Here is a 16,876-nt window from a genome sequence, read left to right on the forward strand (position 1 = left end):
AGACTTACAAATGGTGAAGCGTGATTCATCACTCCAGAGAACACGTTTCCACTGCTTCAGAGTCTGATGGTGGCGAGCTTTACACCACTCCAGCCGACGATTGGCATTGTGCATGATCTTAGGGTTGTGTGCGGCTGCTCGGCCATGGAAACTAATTTCATGAAGCTCCCGACGAACAATTCTTGTGCTGACGTTGCTTCCAGAGGTTGTTTGGAACTCAGTAGTGAGTGTTGCAACCGAGGACAGACGATTTTGCTCTATGCGCTTCAGTACTAGGCAGTCCCGTTCTGAGCGCTTGTGTGGACTACCACTTAGCGGCTGAGCCATTGTTGCTTCTAGACGTTTCCACTTCGCATAACAGCACTTACATTTGACCAGGGCAGCTCTAGCAGAGCAGACATTCTACTTGTTGGAAAGATGGCATCCTATGACGCTGCCACGTTGAAAGTCACTGAGCTCTTCAGAAAGGCTATTAAAACTGCCAATGTTTGTCTATGGAGATTGCATGGCTGTGTGCTCAATTTTATACACCTGTCAGCAACAGGTGTGGCTTAAATAGCTGAATCCACTAATATGAAGGAGTGTCCACATACACTATATATACAAAAGTATCTGCCGATATACTGTTTTACAAAGGGAAAATTAAAGTGTCATTTTTCCACAAAGAGTTCTCATAAATTGTCATCCGAAAGAGCAACTGTCCAAGAAATATGCTTCAATGTTGATTTCTTACATTGACAATAATGGCATCACGAAAATGCCCGCAAATGTTCAAATAAGCATGAGATTCCCTATTTATTGAATATCAGGTTATCTGCAGGTACCGATTTTTATAATGGTGAAAGGCTAATAATATTTGACGATAATATCGGTGAACCGATATACCTGTCAGGCTCTAAATTGGACCAAAAAAATGTGGTGATTCTTTTATCACCACTCTTTCCAAAGTCAAGCCAAATGAATTGAAATCACCTACAGACATACACATTGTTTGGGCCTTTAGTATTAGTAAAAATGCCCTTACGACTGAGGTTCAAGTTTTGTAGGGTCCAAACATTTCTATTCTTTATGGGATCAGACGGTGGTAAAAAAACAGGGAGTATAAACACAACATCAGGAAAGGGTCACTGCCAGTCAGTTTCCAGGTTGTGATTTGCCCTAAACAGACAGCCTTGTATTCTACTGTAATCTGATATTCATTTACAGCCGGCAATGAGGCAGAGGAACAGGTTTCTTTGTTTGGCGGCAAGCAAATCGAGTCTCTGACTCCGTGTACAAGGCTTAGCTGAAAATGCAGTGGATGCTATATTGAATATTCTATTGGATCTTTATGGTTATGTGTATTCTGTCAGTTGGAAGCCAACATTGAGCTTCCATAAACATTGAGCTTCCATAAATCAGGATTAGTAGGTATATAGGATGTAAAGGTTATGTCCGCTAATAGTTAATAGGGAATATATTAAGTCAATTAAGCATGATTCATTTATTTGATATTTTCGTGCTTTTTAGATTATACCGCAGTGTGTGACATTGTAGGCCATGGACCTAATGAACAGGCCTACATTGTAATGTAATTTCACTAACTCTAAGCCATAGATGCTGACTTCTTTGTAGACATGCTTCCAATCAGTGAATGGTGTAATGTCCAACTAGACTTGGGCTGATACTTTATCCTATTGTAGCCTAATTGAAATTTAAAAAATAAACAGCACGCTCAACTGCATATTCCTTGGACAGAAGTGCAAGGTTCAACATGTGCTTTATCTTTAATTTGTCTTTTTATGAAGGTATTTTATTCTGGGATTTCGATTGGTTTATTGTGAGGAGTCCATGAGACCAAGAACAACATCTCTTAGAAATGTTTGGCTTGCTAAGTAGAATATAAACCAAGCAAAGGTAATTGCTTACTGTGATAAGGGGAATGTTGTCCATTTTGAGTAGGGCTTTGACGATATCAGTATCATAATAATTTTTCCGTTGCAAAAATGAAAACACGAAGCAGATCCAACTCTTGTGGTCCTTTTTTTAAATACCTGCTGTATGTAAATATTGTGTTCTATAGCTTGGAAAATAAAGACATTAAAATAAAACATTTAACTAGGCAAGTCAGTTAAGAACAAATTCTTATTTACAATGACGGCCTACCCCACCCAAACCCTAACGACGCTGGGCCAATTGTGCACCGCCCTATGGGACTCCCGATCGCGGCCGGTTGTGGTACAGTCTGGAGGTGTAGTGACACCTCTAGTACTGAGATGCAGTGTTTAGACCGCTGCGCCACTCGGAGCCCTATAAATAAATGTGACTCTGGATGACAACATAATGATCTTTGTTTCCAACATTAGGGCTGTTTTGGTTCCTTGCCACGATACTAACGTGCAAAGCGATACTGGTTTTGTCCCGGCCCTAGTTGTGAGTGACCATGACACACAGGGTTTCAGTGGAAAATGTCTGATGGAATATTTTTGGGAGATCCCTTTCAAAAGTCACTGCTCTGCTTTGAGCCTAGTCCCTCCATCTTTGAATTCAAATTCAATTCAAATCTCCCTTATCACATACTGCCCATTCTTTTTAGTTTAAGGCTACCTTACTTTTAAGGGTGCGTAAACTGTCAAATTTGCCATAAAAATATTGATTTATGGAATGTAGAGATTAAAAGAGAAGAATGATGAAAGATGTATATCTTAATAATTCTATTTCACCATATTTTGCTCTCTATTTTTCTTCATTGGCCAACTCTTAACAGTTGCCCTAGTGTTCCAGAAAGTGACTCTAAGCAATGTAATTCCCGTAACCCAATCATCATCACCCCCAAAACTCTCCAGATTGTTCGACCTATAAAGATGTGTCAAGGTCTTATTGTTTTTGCTACATTTCCTCCTCCTCAAGCGGAAGACTGTCGCTCTTCAACACGATGAGTTGCATACTAACAAAGGCCACCACTGTTGCTGCATAGCAACACCCCCCCCCCCCCCCCTCAATGAACCCTCAAACTCAGACACTCATTTCTCTCCATAGACTCTCATGCACAGTGGAGCTCTTTTGAATATCAATGCAAATTGCCATTACCGAGAGATGTTTTCCCTATGTATTCGATCTGATCTGATCTGTGTAATGTGTAAACAAGGAACTAACACCATTACACACTGCTATCAGGTGTTTGTGTTAAGTCATTGTAAATACCTTCAGGAAAGATATTTCAATTCTGTTATTGATCCATTATCTCACTGCCTTTTCTTTTCAGGGGAACCTGCTCAGTATGACCCCACCTTCAATGGACCTGTTCAGAAAAGGTAGCCTTTTCCACTAATTCTCTTTTCAATTCAATTTCAATTTAAGGGGCTGTATTGGCATGGGAAACATGTTTTCATTGCTAAAGCAAGTGAAATAAATCACATTTTATTCACAAATGCTTACTTATGAGCCCCTAACCAACAATGCAGTTAAAAAAAATATGGATAAGAATAAGAAATAAAAGTAACAAGTAATTAAAGAGTAGCAGAAAAATAACAATAGCGACACAGTACAGAGTCTACCGGTTAGTTGAGGTAATATGGGGGGGGGGGGGGTCAATGCAAATAATCTGGGTAGCCATTTGATTAAGTGTTCAGGAGTCTTATGGCTTGGGGGTAGAAGCTATTTAGATGTCTCTTGGACCTAGACTTGGTGCTCTGGTACCGCTTGCTGTACGGTAGCAGAGAGAACTGTCTATGACTTGGGTGGCTGGAGTCTTTGACAATTTGTAGGTCCTTCCTCTCACACCGCCTGGTATAGCGGTCCTGGATGGCAGGAAGCTTGGCCCCAATGATGTACTGGGCTGTTCACACTACCCTCTGTAGTGCCTTGCGGTCGGAGGCCGAGCAGTTGCCATACCAGGCAGTGATGCTCTCGATGGTGCAGCTGTAGATCCTTTTGAGGATCTGAGGATCCATGCCAAATCTTTTCAGTCTCTTGAGGGGGAATAGGTTTTGTCGTGCACTCTTTACGACTATCTTGGTGTGCTTGGACCATGTTAATTTGTTGGTGATGTGGACACCAAGGAACTTGAAGCTCTCAACCTGCTCCACTACAGCCCCGTCGATGAGAATGGGGGTGTGCTCGGTCCTCTTTTTCCTGTAGTCCACAATCTCCTTTGTCTTGATGACGTTGAGGGAGAGGTTTTTGTCCTGGCACCACATGGCCAGGTCTCTGCCCTGTCTCATCGTTGTCAGTGATCAGGCCTACCATTGTTGTGTCATCGGAAAACTTAATGATGGTGTTGGAGCTGTGCCTGGCCGTGCAGTCATGAGTGAACAGGGAGTACAGAAGGGGACTGAGCACGCACCCCTGAGGGGCCCCTGTGTTGAGGATCAGCGTGGTCAATGTGTTGATATCTACCCTTACACCTGGGGGTGGCCTGTCAGGAAGTCCAGGATCCAGTTGCAGAGGGAGGTGTTTAATCTCAGGGTCCTTAGCTTATTTATGAGTTTTGAGGGCATTATGGTGTTGAAGGCTAAGCTGTAGTCAATTAATAGCGTTCACACATAGGTGTTCCTTTTGTCCAGTTGGGAAAGGGTGCAATAGTGAAATAGAGATGGCATAATCTGCGGATCTGTTAGGGCGGTATGCAAATTGAAGTGTGTCTAGTGTTTCTGGGATAATGGCATTGATATGAGCCATGACCTGCCTTTCAAAGCACTTCATGGCTACAGATGTGAGTGCTACGTGTCGGTAGTCATTTTGGCAGGTTACCTTCGTGCACAGGCACTATGGTGGTCTACTTAAACATGTTGGTATTACAGACTCGAACAGGGAGAGGTTGAAAATGTCAGTGAAGACACTTGCCAGTTGGTCAGCGTGTGCTCGCAGTACACGTCCTGGTAATCCATCTGGCCCTGCGGCCTTGTGAATGTTGACCTGTTTAAAGGTCTTAATCACACCGGCTACGGAGAGCGTGATCACACAGTCGTCCGGAACAGCTGATGCTCTCATGCATGTTTCAGTGTTATTTGCCTCGAGCTAAAATAGACGAGCTAAAATATAAGTATTTAAAAAAAAATAATAATAATAATATTTGAGCTCATCTGGTAGGCTTGTGTCACTGGGCAGCTCTCGGCTGTGCTTCTCTTTGTAGTTTGTAATGGTTTGCAAGCCCTGCCACATCCGATGAGCGTCAGAGCCTGTGTAGTACGATTCGATCTTGGTCCTGTATTGACACTTTGCCTGTTTGATGGTTCGTCGGCGGGCATAGCAGGATTTCTTATAAGCTTATAAGCTGGGTTAGAGTCTGGGTTAGAGTCCCACTTCTTGAAAGTGGCAGCTCTTGCCTTTAGCTAAGTGCAGATGTTGCCTGTAATCCATGGCTTCTGGTTGGGGTTTGTACTTACGGTCACTGTGGGGACAACGTCATTGATGCACTTATTGATGAAGCCAATGACTGATGTGGTGTACTCTTCAATGCCATTGGAGGAATCCCGGAACATATTCCAGTCTGTGCTAGCAAAAGTCCTGTAGTTTAGCAGCTGCTTCATCTGACCACTTTTTTATTGATATCGTCACTGGTTCTTTCTTCTTTAATTTTGCTTGTAAGGAGGAATCAGGAGGATAGAATTATGGTCAGATTTGCCAAATGTAGGGTGAGGGAGAGCTTTGTATGCATCTGTGTGTGGAGTATAGGTGGTACAGAGTTGTTTTTCCCCTCTGGTTGCACATTTAACATGCTGGTAGAAATTTGGTAAAACGGATTTAAGTTTCCCTGCATTAAAGTCTCCGGCTACTAGGAGCGCCGCCTCTGGGTGAGTGTTTTCTAGTTTGCCTATGGCGGAATACAGCTCATTCAATGCTGTCTTTGTGCCAGCCTCTGAATGTGGTGGTATGTGAACAGCTAAAATAGGTAGGTAGATATTGTGGTCTACAGTTTATCATGAGATACTCTACATCAGACGAGCAATAGCTCGAGACTTTCTTAGATATCGTGTACCGGCTGTTATTTACAAAAATACATAGTCCACCGCCCTTTGTCTTACCAGAGGCTGCTGTGCTATCCTGCCGGTACAGCTTATAACCAGCCAGCTGTATGTTCATAATGCCGTCATTCAGCCACAGCTCCTTGAAGCATAGGATATTAGTTTTGAATGTCCCGTTGGTAGTTTAATCTTCTGCGTAGGTCATCGATTTATTCTTCAAAGATCGCACGTTTGCTAGCAGAATGGATGGAAGTGGGAGTTTATTCGATCGCCTACGAATTCACAGATAGCAGTCCACCGTCTGGCCCCTTTTTCTCTGCCTTCTCTTCACGCAAATCACTGGGATCTGGGCCTGTTCCCGAGAAAGCAGTATATCGTTCGCGTTGGGCTGGTCAGACTCGTTAAAGGAAAAAAAGGATTCTGCCAGTCGGTGGTGAGTAATCGCAGTCCGGATGTCCAGACGTTATTTTCGGTCATAAGAGAAGGTAGCAGCAGCATTATGTACAAAATAATAAAAAATAAGTTACAAACAAAAAACAGTTGTTTGGGGACACGTATAACGTCTGCCTTCTTCTCCGGCGCCATTTTATTATTTATAAACAAAAGTGAAATAAACAATAAAAATAACATTAAACATTACACTCACAAAAGTTCCAAAAGAATAAAAACATTTCAAATGTCATTATGTGCAAATAGTTAAAGTACAAAAGGGAAAATAAATAAACATAAATCTAGGTTGTATTTACAATGGTGTTTGTTCTTCGTTAGTTGCCCTTTTCTTGTGGCAACAAGTCACACATCTTGTTGCTGTGATTGCACACTGGTATTTCACCCAATAGAGATGAGAGTTTATCAAAATTGGATTTGTTTTCAAATTCTTTGCGGGTCTGTGTAATCTGAGGGAAATATGTGACTATGGTCATACATTTGGCAGGAGGTCAGGAAGTGCAACTCAGTTTCCACCTAATTTTGTGGGCAGTGTGCACATGGCCTGTCTTCTCTTGAGAGCCAGGTCTGCCTTCGGCTGCCATTCTCAATAGCAAGGCTATGCTCACTGAGTCTATACATAGTCAAAGATTTCCTTAATTTTGGGTCAGTCACAGAAGTCAGGTATTCTGCCACTGTGTACTCTCTGTTCAGGGCCAAATAGTCTTCTAGTTTGCTCTTTTTTTTTGCGAAATCTTTCCAATGTGTCAAGTAATTCTCTCTTTGTTTTCTCATGATTTGGTTGGGTCTAATTGTGTTGCTGTCCTGGGGCTCTGTGGGGTCTTTTTGTGTTTGTGAACAAAGCCCCAGGACCAGCTTGCTCAGGGGTTCTTCGCCAGGTTAATTGCTCTGTAGGTGAGGGCTTTGTTATGGAATGTTTGGAAATCGCTTCCTTTTAGGTGAGTGTAGAATTTAACGGCGCTTTTCTGGATTTGGATCATTAGCGGGTGATCGGCGTTCTTCTCTGAATGCATTATTTGGTGTTTTATGTTGTACACAGAGGATATTTTTGCAGAATTCTGCATGCAGTCTCAATTTGGTGTTTGTTCCATTTTGTGAATTCTTGGTTGGTGATCGGATCCCAGACCTCAACTATAATGGGCAATGGGTTCTATAACTGAAATTAAATTCAAGTATTTTTTAGCAAGATTGGTATATCAGATTTGATGTTCCTTTTGATGGTATAGAAGGCACTTATTGCCTTGTCTCTCAGATTGTTCACAGCTTTGTGGACGTTCCCTGTGGCGCTGATGTTTAGGCCGAGCTATGTATCGTTTTCTGTGTGCTCTAGAGAAACGGTGTCTAGATGGAATTTGTATTAATGGTCCTGGCAACTGGACCTTTTTTGGAACACCATTATTTTTATCTTACTGAGATTTACTGTCAGGGCCCAGGTCTGACAGAATCTGTGCAGAAGATCTAGGTGCTGCTGTAGGCCCTCCTTGGTTGGGGACAGAAGCATTAGATCATCAGCAAACAGTAGACATCAGATTTTATATAGTAAGGTAAGGCCATGTGCTGCACTGTTCTAGTGCCCTCACCAATTCGTTAATGTATATGCTGAAGAGGGTGGGGCTTAAGCTGCATCCCTGTCTCACCCCCGGCAATGTGGAAAGAAATGTGTGTTTTTGCCAATTTTAACCTGACACTTGTTGTTTGTGTATATTACTTTTATAATGTATGTTTTTCACCCAACACCACTTTCCATTCATTTGTATAGCAGACCCTCATGCCAAATTGAAATCAACAAAGCATGAGACTGCCTTTGTTTTGGTTTGTTTTTGTCAATTAGGGTGTGCAAGGTGAATACGTGGTCTGTCGAACGGTAATTTGGTAAAAAGCCAATTTGACATTTGCTCAGTACATTGTTTTCGCTGAGGAACTGTCTGCTGTTAATGCAGAGGATTTTCCCAGGGTTGCTGTTGACGCATATCCCACGGTAGTTATTGGGGTCAAATTTGTCTCCACTTTTGTGGATTGGGATGACCAGTCCTTGGTTCCAAATGTTGGGGAATATGCCAAAGCTGAGGATGATGTTAAAGAGTTTAAGTATAGCCAATTGGAATTTGTAGTCTGTATATTTTATCATTTCATTTAGGATGCCATCAACCCCACAGGCCTTTTTGGATTGGAGGGTTTATATTTTGCTCTATATTTTGTTTTGTTCATTCAATGTCATTGGAGAATCCAGTGGGTTCTGGTAGTCTTTAATCTCTCTAGGCTTGATGGGACGCTACCGTCCCATCTGACCAACATTCAGTGAAAGCGCAGGGCGCCAAATTCAAACTACAGAATTATAAATATTTAACATTCTTGAAAATGCACATGTAATATGTTAAAATAAAGCTTAACTTCTTAATCCAGCCATGGTGTCAGATTTTCAAAAAGGATTTACTGTGAAAGCAAACCATCAAACAAACACAGACAATCATATTTCATCCCGCCAGGCGCGACACAAAACTCAGAAATAACTATATAATTCATGCCTTTGAAGAGCTTCTTCTGTTGGCACTCCAATATGTCCCATAAACATCACAAATGGTCCTTTTGTTCGATTCATTCTGTCGTTATATCTCCAAAATGTCAATTTATTTGGTGCATTTGATCCAGAAAAACACTGGTTCCAACTCGCGCAACATGACTACAAAATATCTAATAAGTTACCTGTAATCTTTGTCCAAACATTTAAAACAACTTTCCTAATACAACTTTAGGTATTTTTTAACGTAAATAATCGATAAAATTTAAGACTGGATAAACTGCGTTCATTAGCGGATAAAAACGAAGTGGAGCGAGCTTTCAGGTCGTGCGCCCCAACCACAACAGCACTCTAGACTCGACCCTCGTTCTGAACAACCCTACTTCTTCATTTCTCAAAGGAAAAACATCAAGTTTCTGAAGACTGACATCCAGTGGAAGCGATAGGAACTGCAAGCAAGTGTCTTAGAAATCTACATCCACATAGAAAACCCATTGAAAACACTGTCACCTCAACAAAACAAAAAAATCCTGGATGGTTTGTCCTCGGGGTTTCACCTGCCAAATAAGGTCTTATACTCACAGACATCATTCAAACAGTTTTAGAAACTTCAGTGTTTTCTATACAAATCTACTAATACTATGCATATCCTAGCAGTTTACTTTGGGCATGCTTTTCATCCGGACGTGAAAATACCACCCCCCGCCTAGAGAGGTTAATAGTTGATTCTAATATTTGTATTTGATCATGTATATGTTTTTGCTGTTTGTTCTTTGTTATACAAAATTATCGGAGAAGTGGTTTATCCATACAGCTCAGTTTTGGATTGATAAGTCTTCGTGTTTTTTTAGAGTTTTCCAATTCTATGGATTCTTCAATTACATTGAGCAATTACATTTTTAGATTTGATAGAGAAGCTGAGAGGTCAAAACCTGTTTAGGTTTTCTACCTCCAAATGTATACCTTCACTATTACAGTGAAACATTTTGTCTAGGAAATTGTCTAGAAGGGATTGAATTTGTTTTTGCCTAATAGTTTTTTGGTAGATTTTCACACTACTTCCATCTATAGCATTTCTTAATATTATAAATTTCCATTTGCTTTGATGCATCATGATTCAGCATAGCTTTGTTCAAGGACTGTGATTTTTCTGTGATCTGAGACTCTGGGTTGAGGTCTGATAAAATAGTCTACGATACTACTGCGAAGAGATGAGCTATAGGTGTACCTACCATAGAAGTCCTCTCGAAGCCTACCATTGACTATGTAGATACCCAGCGTCCGACAGAGCTACAGGAGTTGTGACCCATTTTTTGCTGGTTATATTGTCGTAGTTGTCTAGGGAGGTACAGTGGGGCAAAAAAGTATTTAGTCAGCCACCAATTGTGCAAGTTCTCCCACTTTAAAAATATGAGAGGCCTGTAATTTTCATCATAGGTACACTTCAACTATGACAGACAAAATGAAAAAATCCAGAAAATCACATTGTAGGATTTTTAATGAATTTGCAAATTATGGTGGAAAATAAGTATTTGGTCAATAACAAAAGTTTATCTCAATACTTTGTTATATACCCTTTGTTGGCAATGACAGAGGTCAAACGTTTTCTGTCTTCACAAGGTTTTCACACACTGTCGCTGGTATTTTGGCCCATTCCTCCTTGCAGATCTCCTCTAGAGCAGTGACGTTTTGGGGCTGTTGCTGGGCAACACGGACTTTCAACTCCCTCCAAAGATTTTCTATGGGGTTGAGATCTGCAGACTGGCTAGGCCACTCCAGGACCTTGAAATGCTTCTTACGAAGCCACACCTTCATTGCCCGGGCGGTGTGTTTGGGATCATTGTCATGCTGAAAGACCCAGCCACGTTTCATCTTCAATGCCCTTGCTGATGGAAGGAGGTTTTCACTCAAAATCTCACGATACATGGCCCCATTCATTCTTTCCTTTACACGGATCAGTCGTCCTGGTCCCTTTGCAGAAGAACAGCCCCAAAGCATGATGTTTCCACCCCCATGCTTCACAGTAGGTATGGTGTTCTTTGGATGCAACTCAGCATTCTTTGTCCTCCAAACACAACGAGTTGAGTTTTTACCAAAAAGTTATATTTTGGTTTCATCTGACCATATGACATTCTCCCAATCTTCTTCTGGATCATCAAAATGCTCTCTAGCAAACTTCAGACGGGCCTGGACATGTACTGGCTTAAGCAGGGGGACACGTCTGGAACTGCAGGATTTGAGTCCCTGGCGGCGTAGTGTGTTACTGATGGTAGTCTTTGTTACTTTGGTCCCAGCTCTCTGCAGGTCATTCACTAGTTCCCACCGTGTGGTTCTGGGATTTTTGCTCACCGTTCTTGTGATCTTTTTGACCCCACGGGGTGAGATCTTGCGTTGAGCCCTAGATCGAGGGAGATTATCAGTGGTCTTGTATGTCTTCCATTTCCTAATAATTGCTCCCACAGTTGATTTCTTCAAACCAAGCTGCTTACCTATTGCAGATTCAGTCTTCCCAGCCTGGTGCAGGTCTACAATTTTGTTTCTGGTGTCCTTTGACAGCTCTTTGGTCTTGGCCATAGTGGAGTTTGGAGAGTGACTGTTTGAGGTTGTGGACAGGTGTCTTTTATACTGATAACAAGTTCAAACAGGTGCCATTAATACAGGTAACGAGTGGAGGACGGAGGAGCCTCTTAAAGAAGAAGTTACAGTCTGTGAGAGCCAGAAATATTGCTTGTTTGTAGGTGACAAAATACTTATTTTCCACCATTATTTGCAAATAAATTCATTAAAAATCCTACAATGTGATTTTCTGGATTTTTTCCCCTCATTTTGTCTGTCATAGTTTAAGTGTACCTATGATGAAAATTACAGGCCTCATCTTTTTAAGTGGGAGAACTTGCACAATTGGTGGCTGACTAAATACTTTTTTTGCCCCACTGTATATGGGGGAGGGAATGCTGTCACCTCCAGGTAGGTGTTTGTCCCCCTGTGTGCTAAGGGTGTCAGGTTTTTGTCCATTTCTGGCATTTAGGTCGCCACAGACTAGTACATGTCCCTGGGCCTGGAAATTGTTGATCTCCCCCTCTAGGATAGAGAAGCTGTCATTGTTAAAGTATGGGGATTCTATTAGGGGGATATAGGTAGCACACAAGGACATTTTTTTCTCTCTCTGAGATCATTTCTAGCCAGATGTAAAATGTTCCTGTTTTGACTATTTTAATTTGAGTGGGTTAGGTCTGCTCTATACCAAATGACCATACCCCATGAGTCTCTTCCCTGTTTCACACCTGGTAGTTTGGTGGATGGGATGCTGTGGTCTGGGTGTAGGTCCTCTTGGTGTCGGTTCTCTCGGTGCAGGTCCTTCGGGAGGGAGTCTTGCCGGTCTGGACAGGGTGTCCGTTGCTCATGTGTGTGATGCTGGGGCTATGGTTCGAGGGTGACATCCTTCAGGGTCCTGGCAAAAGTTGAGATTGCTGCCTTGTAGAGGTGGACCTGGTTGTAAAGGCTAGGGTGGAGTGGTGTGCCAGTTAGACATTAGCTTTTGAGGCACAGTCTCGCAAAATGCTTGCATTCACTCGCTGTAGGATGGCAGGCTGAATGTTTTTTCAAGGTAGCAGGGAGGAGATCACCACTTGTGTGTTGGGGAAAGTGGAAGAAGCTTTTTCAACCCTAATCTGTTCTCTGACAGCTCCAGGGCATGCCTAGTGTTCGGGCACCAGAGTTTAGCCACTTTGTGTTTGGGAAAAAGTTTGTCCTCTTGAATGTATTTGCCATTTTGAGTCAATGAGGAGCACAATCTCCAGCTTTGTGTTCTTAGTGGATGTGTGGGGGTTTGTCAAGAGGGCTATCAGGGGAGCTGACAGGGGGGCTGATAGGAGGGTTGGGTTGTCTGTTGGGTTGGTGGGTCCTGTGTTGTCTGTCCCGTTATGGTCCGTGTCTGAGGTGGGCTGTTCTGCTGGCTTCTCTGGGGGAGTGTCCTGGGCTGTGAAACTCCTGCCATTGTTGGGCTCAAGAGTTTTCACACATCTGACTTCACACTTCAGTGCTAATTGAAGATGCAGCCTGGTCTATTCTGTCCTAGCAGCTTGGTAGCTTAGTATACTTATTTACTTAGTTTTATATAACAAAATTACCTATAGATTATTGTCATTTACTTTTTGGCTTCAAAGTAGCTTCAGACTGAATATTACTCGCTCTGTTTTGTGTTGGACGGTATTTCCAGGTTCCGCTGTGTTTCTTCTGCAGGTTTTGGTTTGTTAGAAGTTTTTTTTTTTTCTCGATAGTCCTTGGTAGTAATAGTCCATTCAGGTAATTTTGTCCAAAATCAAGGTTTTATGTATGGAATTTGGATTGACGGTTTTGATGTTGAGGTTAGTCCTTGTGGAAGAAAAAAAATGCAAGTTTATCTAAATTTATCCAACTATAATTCTATCTTTTTGCAGAAGAACTCAGGAGCCCCTGCGCTCACTACCTCTCTCTCTCAATAATTTTGTCTCTTGCTCTCCACAAGGCCTACAGAGCCTACCAAGCTACAAAGCCCCAACTACCACTATCTTTGTGTGCAAATGATCCACTGTATGTCTCAAGTGCCTTTCGTGGGCACACATTTTTCAGCCTGGGGGCATCTATGCCACATCAATGCTCAAAATCACTATGTGTGTCATTGTATTTCCATTCTCCCTCAGAGGCTGCACTGACATCATCTGCTGTGTTCTCTTCATTGTCGTTATCCTTGGCTACATGGCGGTTGGGATTTTGGGTAAGATGGGCCTTCTACGCACCTCCCACCTCTCACATTTTCTCTCACACACACATACTCATTCTGTATGTGTTGCTGTATTTTTTTTTTCTCTCGCTCAGCCTCTTTTGCTCTCTCTCTTTTTCTCTCACTATTAGATGACGTCTGATTCCTGGCATTATCTCTCTGGCTGTCAATCTCTCTTTATGACTCTTACATCCCTTTTGAAACTCAGGTGTCCTCGCCATAATGCCTTATGTAAATGTAGTATTTGCAGGCAGAACGCACAGTCCGGCCATGCTGGCTAAACAAAACAACAGTGACGTAATCACCCCAGTGACATAATCATCCCTTCCTGAATTCCAACAGCTCGTCAAATCGCCACTCACAAGTGAGAACAGCACCTCCATTATCGAGAGTGCGCTGGTAACATAAGCTTGTCATTGGTTCTATGATTTTCTGACTTCTCCCCTCTTCAAAGTCTATACCCTCACCTTTCTCTATAATTATAAGGTATCTCTATGGCCTTGATATTCTACTCCTTTTTGTCTTTCGGTCGAAAGGCCTCTCTCTCCTCTGACTCCCACCCAGAGTGGTTCCAGAGAGAAATTCCAAAGCAGAAGCTCACCCTCAACATCCATGACCTGTCATCAAACACATTCCAGCAGGCACTCACTCTACTTTTTCTTGAGTCAATAGAGCTGCCTGATAAGGAGGTCATATGAATATATTGCCAATGTCAATCGCTTAGTATCTGATTAATGGGGAAGGATTTTGTGCATTGATCGGATATACAGTAGGCCTTTTATTGAAAGGAGGGTAGTAGTGGTTTAGTATATAAAACCAAATGAAGAAGCCCTGCAGACCTTTGGCATTCTAGTTGTCAATTTGTTGAGATAATCTGAAGAGATTTCACCCAGTGTTTCCTGAAGCATCTCCCACAAATTGGATTGGCTTGATGGGCACTTATTTGCGTACCATACAGTCAAGCTGCTTCCACAACAGCTCAAAAGGGTTGAGATCCGGTGACTGTGCTGGCCACTCCATTATAGACAAAATACCAGCTGACTGCTTCTTCCCTAAATAGTTATTGCATAGTTTGGAGCTGTGCTTTGGGTCATTGTTCTGTTGTAGGAAGAAATTGGCTCCAATTAAGCGCCGTCCACAGGGTATGGCATGGCGTTGCAAAATGGACTGATAGCCTTCCTCCTTCAAGATCCCTTTTACCCTTTACAAATCTCCCACTTTACCACCATCAAAGCATGCCCAGACCATCACATTGCCTCTACCATGCTTGACAGATGGCGTCAAGCACTCCTCCAGCATCTTTTAATTTTTTCTGCATCTCACGAATGTTCTTCTTTGTGATCCGAACACTTGAAACTTAGATTTGTCTGTCCATAACACTTTTTTCCAATCTTTCTCTGTCCAGTGTCTGTTCTTTTGCCCATCTTTTTTATTGGCCAGTCTGAGATATGGCTTTTTCTTTGCAACTCAGCCTAGAAGACCAGCATCCCGGAGTCGCCTCTTCACTGTTGACGTTGATGTTTTGCGGGTACTATTTAATGAAACTGCCAGTTGAGGACTTGTGAGGCGTATGTTTTTCAAACTAGACGCTAATGTACTTGTCCTCTTGCTCAGTTGTGCACTGGGACCTCCATCTTTCTATTCTAGTTAGAGCCAGTTTGCGCTGTTCTGTGAAGGGAGTAGTACACAGCGTTGTATGAGATCTTCAGTTTCTTGGCAATTTCTCGCATGGAATAGCCTTCATTTCTCAGAACAAGAATAGACTGATGATTTTCAGAACAAAGGTCTTTGTTTCTGGCTATTTTGAGCCTGTAATTGAACCCACAAATGCTGATGCTCCAGATACTCAACTAGTCCAAAGAAGGCCAGTTTTGAATGTCAGTTTTCAGCTGCGTTAAAATAATTGCAAAATGGTTTTCTAATTATCAATTAGTTTAATGGACAAAAAAAAGCTTTTCTTTCAAAAACAAGGACATTTCTAAGTGACCCCAAACTTTTGAACGGTAGTGTATTGTTAATTTGGTTGCCTTTGACAAATGTATGGGTCATTTGCCCTTGTATTCTTTGACTGTGGTAAATGTATTGGGGTCCCCACCACTCTGCTTAGATATTGATGTTTTGATTTATATTTCCACCAGCCTGGCTTTATGGTGATCCCCGACATGTCCTCTACCCACGGAACTCTACTGGAATGTTCTGTGGCATCGGGCCCAATAAGTAAGGACCTCTCTGGGGTCCGTGATGTGTTTGAACTTGAAATCCTTTATGAACCAAGTATAATTTTATTCAGAAGTTTAGAAGAATTGAGGCTATGTAATGTGAATTTACTAATCATGCATTTTTGCCATAAATGCAATGGATAAAAGTGGAAAATCTGGCCAATCCAGTCAGACATGTCATCTGGGTTAATAATTCAGTCTTGGCATGCCTCACTATACAGTATATTGAACTGTCATATTATATATTTAATTCACAATGCATAGTTAGGATTCTGTGAGTACAATACAAACTGTTACATTGTCCTTTCCCAGAGCTCAACCCAGTGTGTTCTACTTTGACATACTGAAATGTGTCACATCAATCAACATCATGGCCGCCACCCTTAATGGGTTACAGTGCCCCACCACACAGGTACATTAACATCACACCATAATGTTCTAGTTTCTAAGGCTAATAGTAATAAGGAACTCTGTGCACATCTGCAATGTCCCATTGTGTGTGTTCCTGGGTCAAATTGTATTTATATGTAATGTCTTCACCAACCCGTTCATACAAGTTATCTTTTATTAAATGTTTATTTGTATGAGGCCTTTTTCTTATGGTCTCTACATCCCAAAATGTCATGTGTATCTGCATATCTGGGACAGGCATCAGGTTTCAGTCACAATGTGAATACCTCTTCATTCCTCACCCTGCAGGTGTGTGTGGAAAAGTGCCCAGATGTGTTCTGGGCTCTCAATCCTATTGCCTACTTACCGAATGCCAAGCCACAAGACTACTTCAACCAATCACTCTGCGTGCCATCCTTTGATCTAGCAAGAACTACACTGGTAAGTCCCATCCATTTGCTTGGAGCTAACTCTGCTAATTACACTGCTGGGTGATTATAAAAAGTCAGTCAATTGATTAATAATACTCTTAGCAAAAAAATAACTATTTACATATGTAGAATCTATGAGAATAGAAAGATTCAGAAACATTTAT

At 41.9% G+C, this 16,876-nt stretch overlaps 1 protein-coding gene across 1 annotated transcript in view; it reads left to right on the forward strand.

The window, feature by feature from the left end:
- Positions 1-16,876, forward strand: part of LOC115128286 (choline transporter-like protein 4) — a 51,548-nt gene that overhangs the window by 11,488 nt on the left and 23,184 nt on the right. Inside the window, exons 2-6 of the mRNA XM_029657996.2 lie at positions 3,245-3,293; positions 13,593-13,666; positions 15,811-15,889; positions 16,204-16,303; positions 16,591-16,722. Coding sequence (XP_029513856.2) covers positions 3,245-3,293; positions 13,593-13,666; positions 15,811-15,889; positions 16,204-16,303; positions 16,591-16,722 — 434 coding nt within the window. The remainder of the gene's footprint in view (positions 1-3,244; positions 3,294-13,592; positions 13,667-15,810; positions 15,890-16,203; positions 16,304-16,590; positions 16,723-16,876) is intronic.

Source organism: Oncorhynchus nerka, linkage group LG4 (assembly GCF_034236695.1).
Source record: "Oncorhynchus nerka isolate Pitt River linkage group LG4, Oner_Uvic_2.0, whole genome shotgun sequence".
NCBI classification, from domain to species: domain Eukaryota; kingdom Metazoa; phylum Chordata; class Actinopteri; order Salmoniformes; family Salmonidae; genus Oncorhynchus; species Oncorhynchus nerka.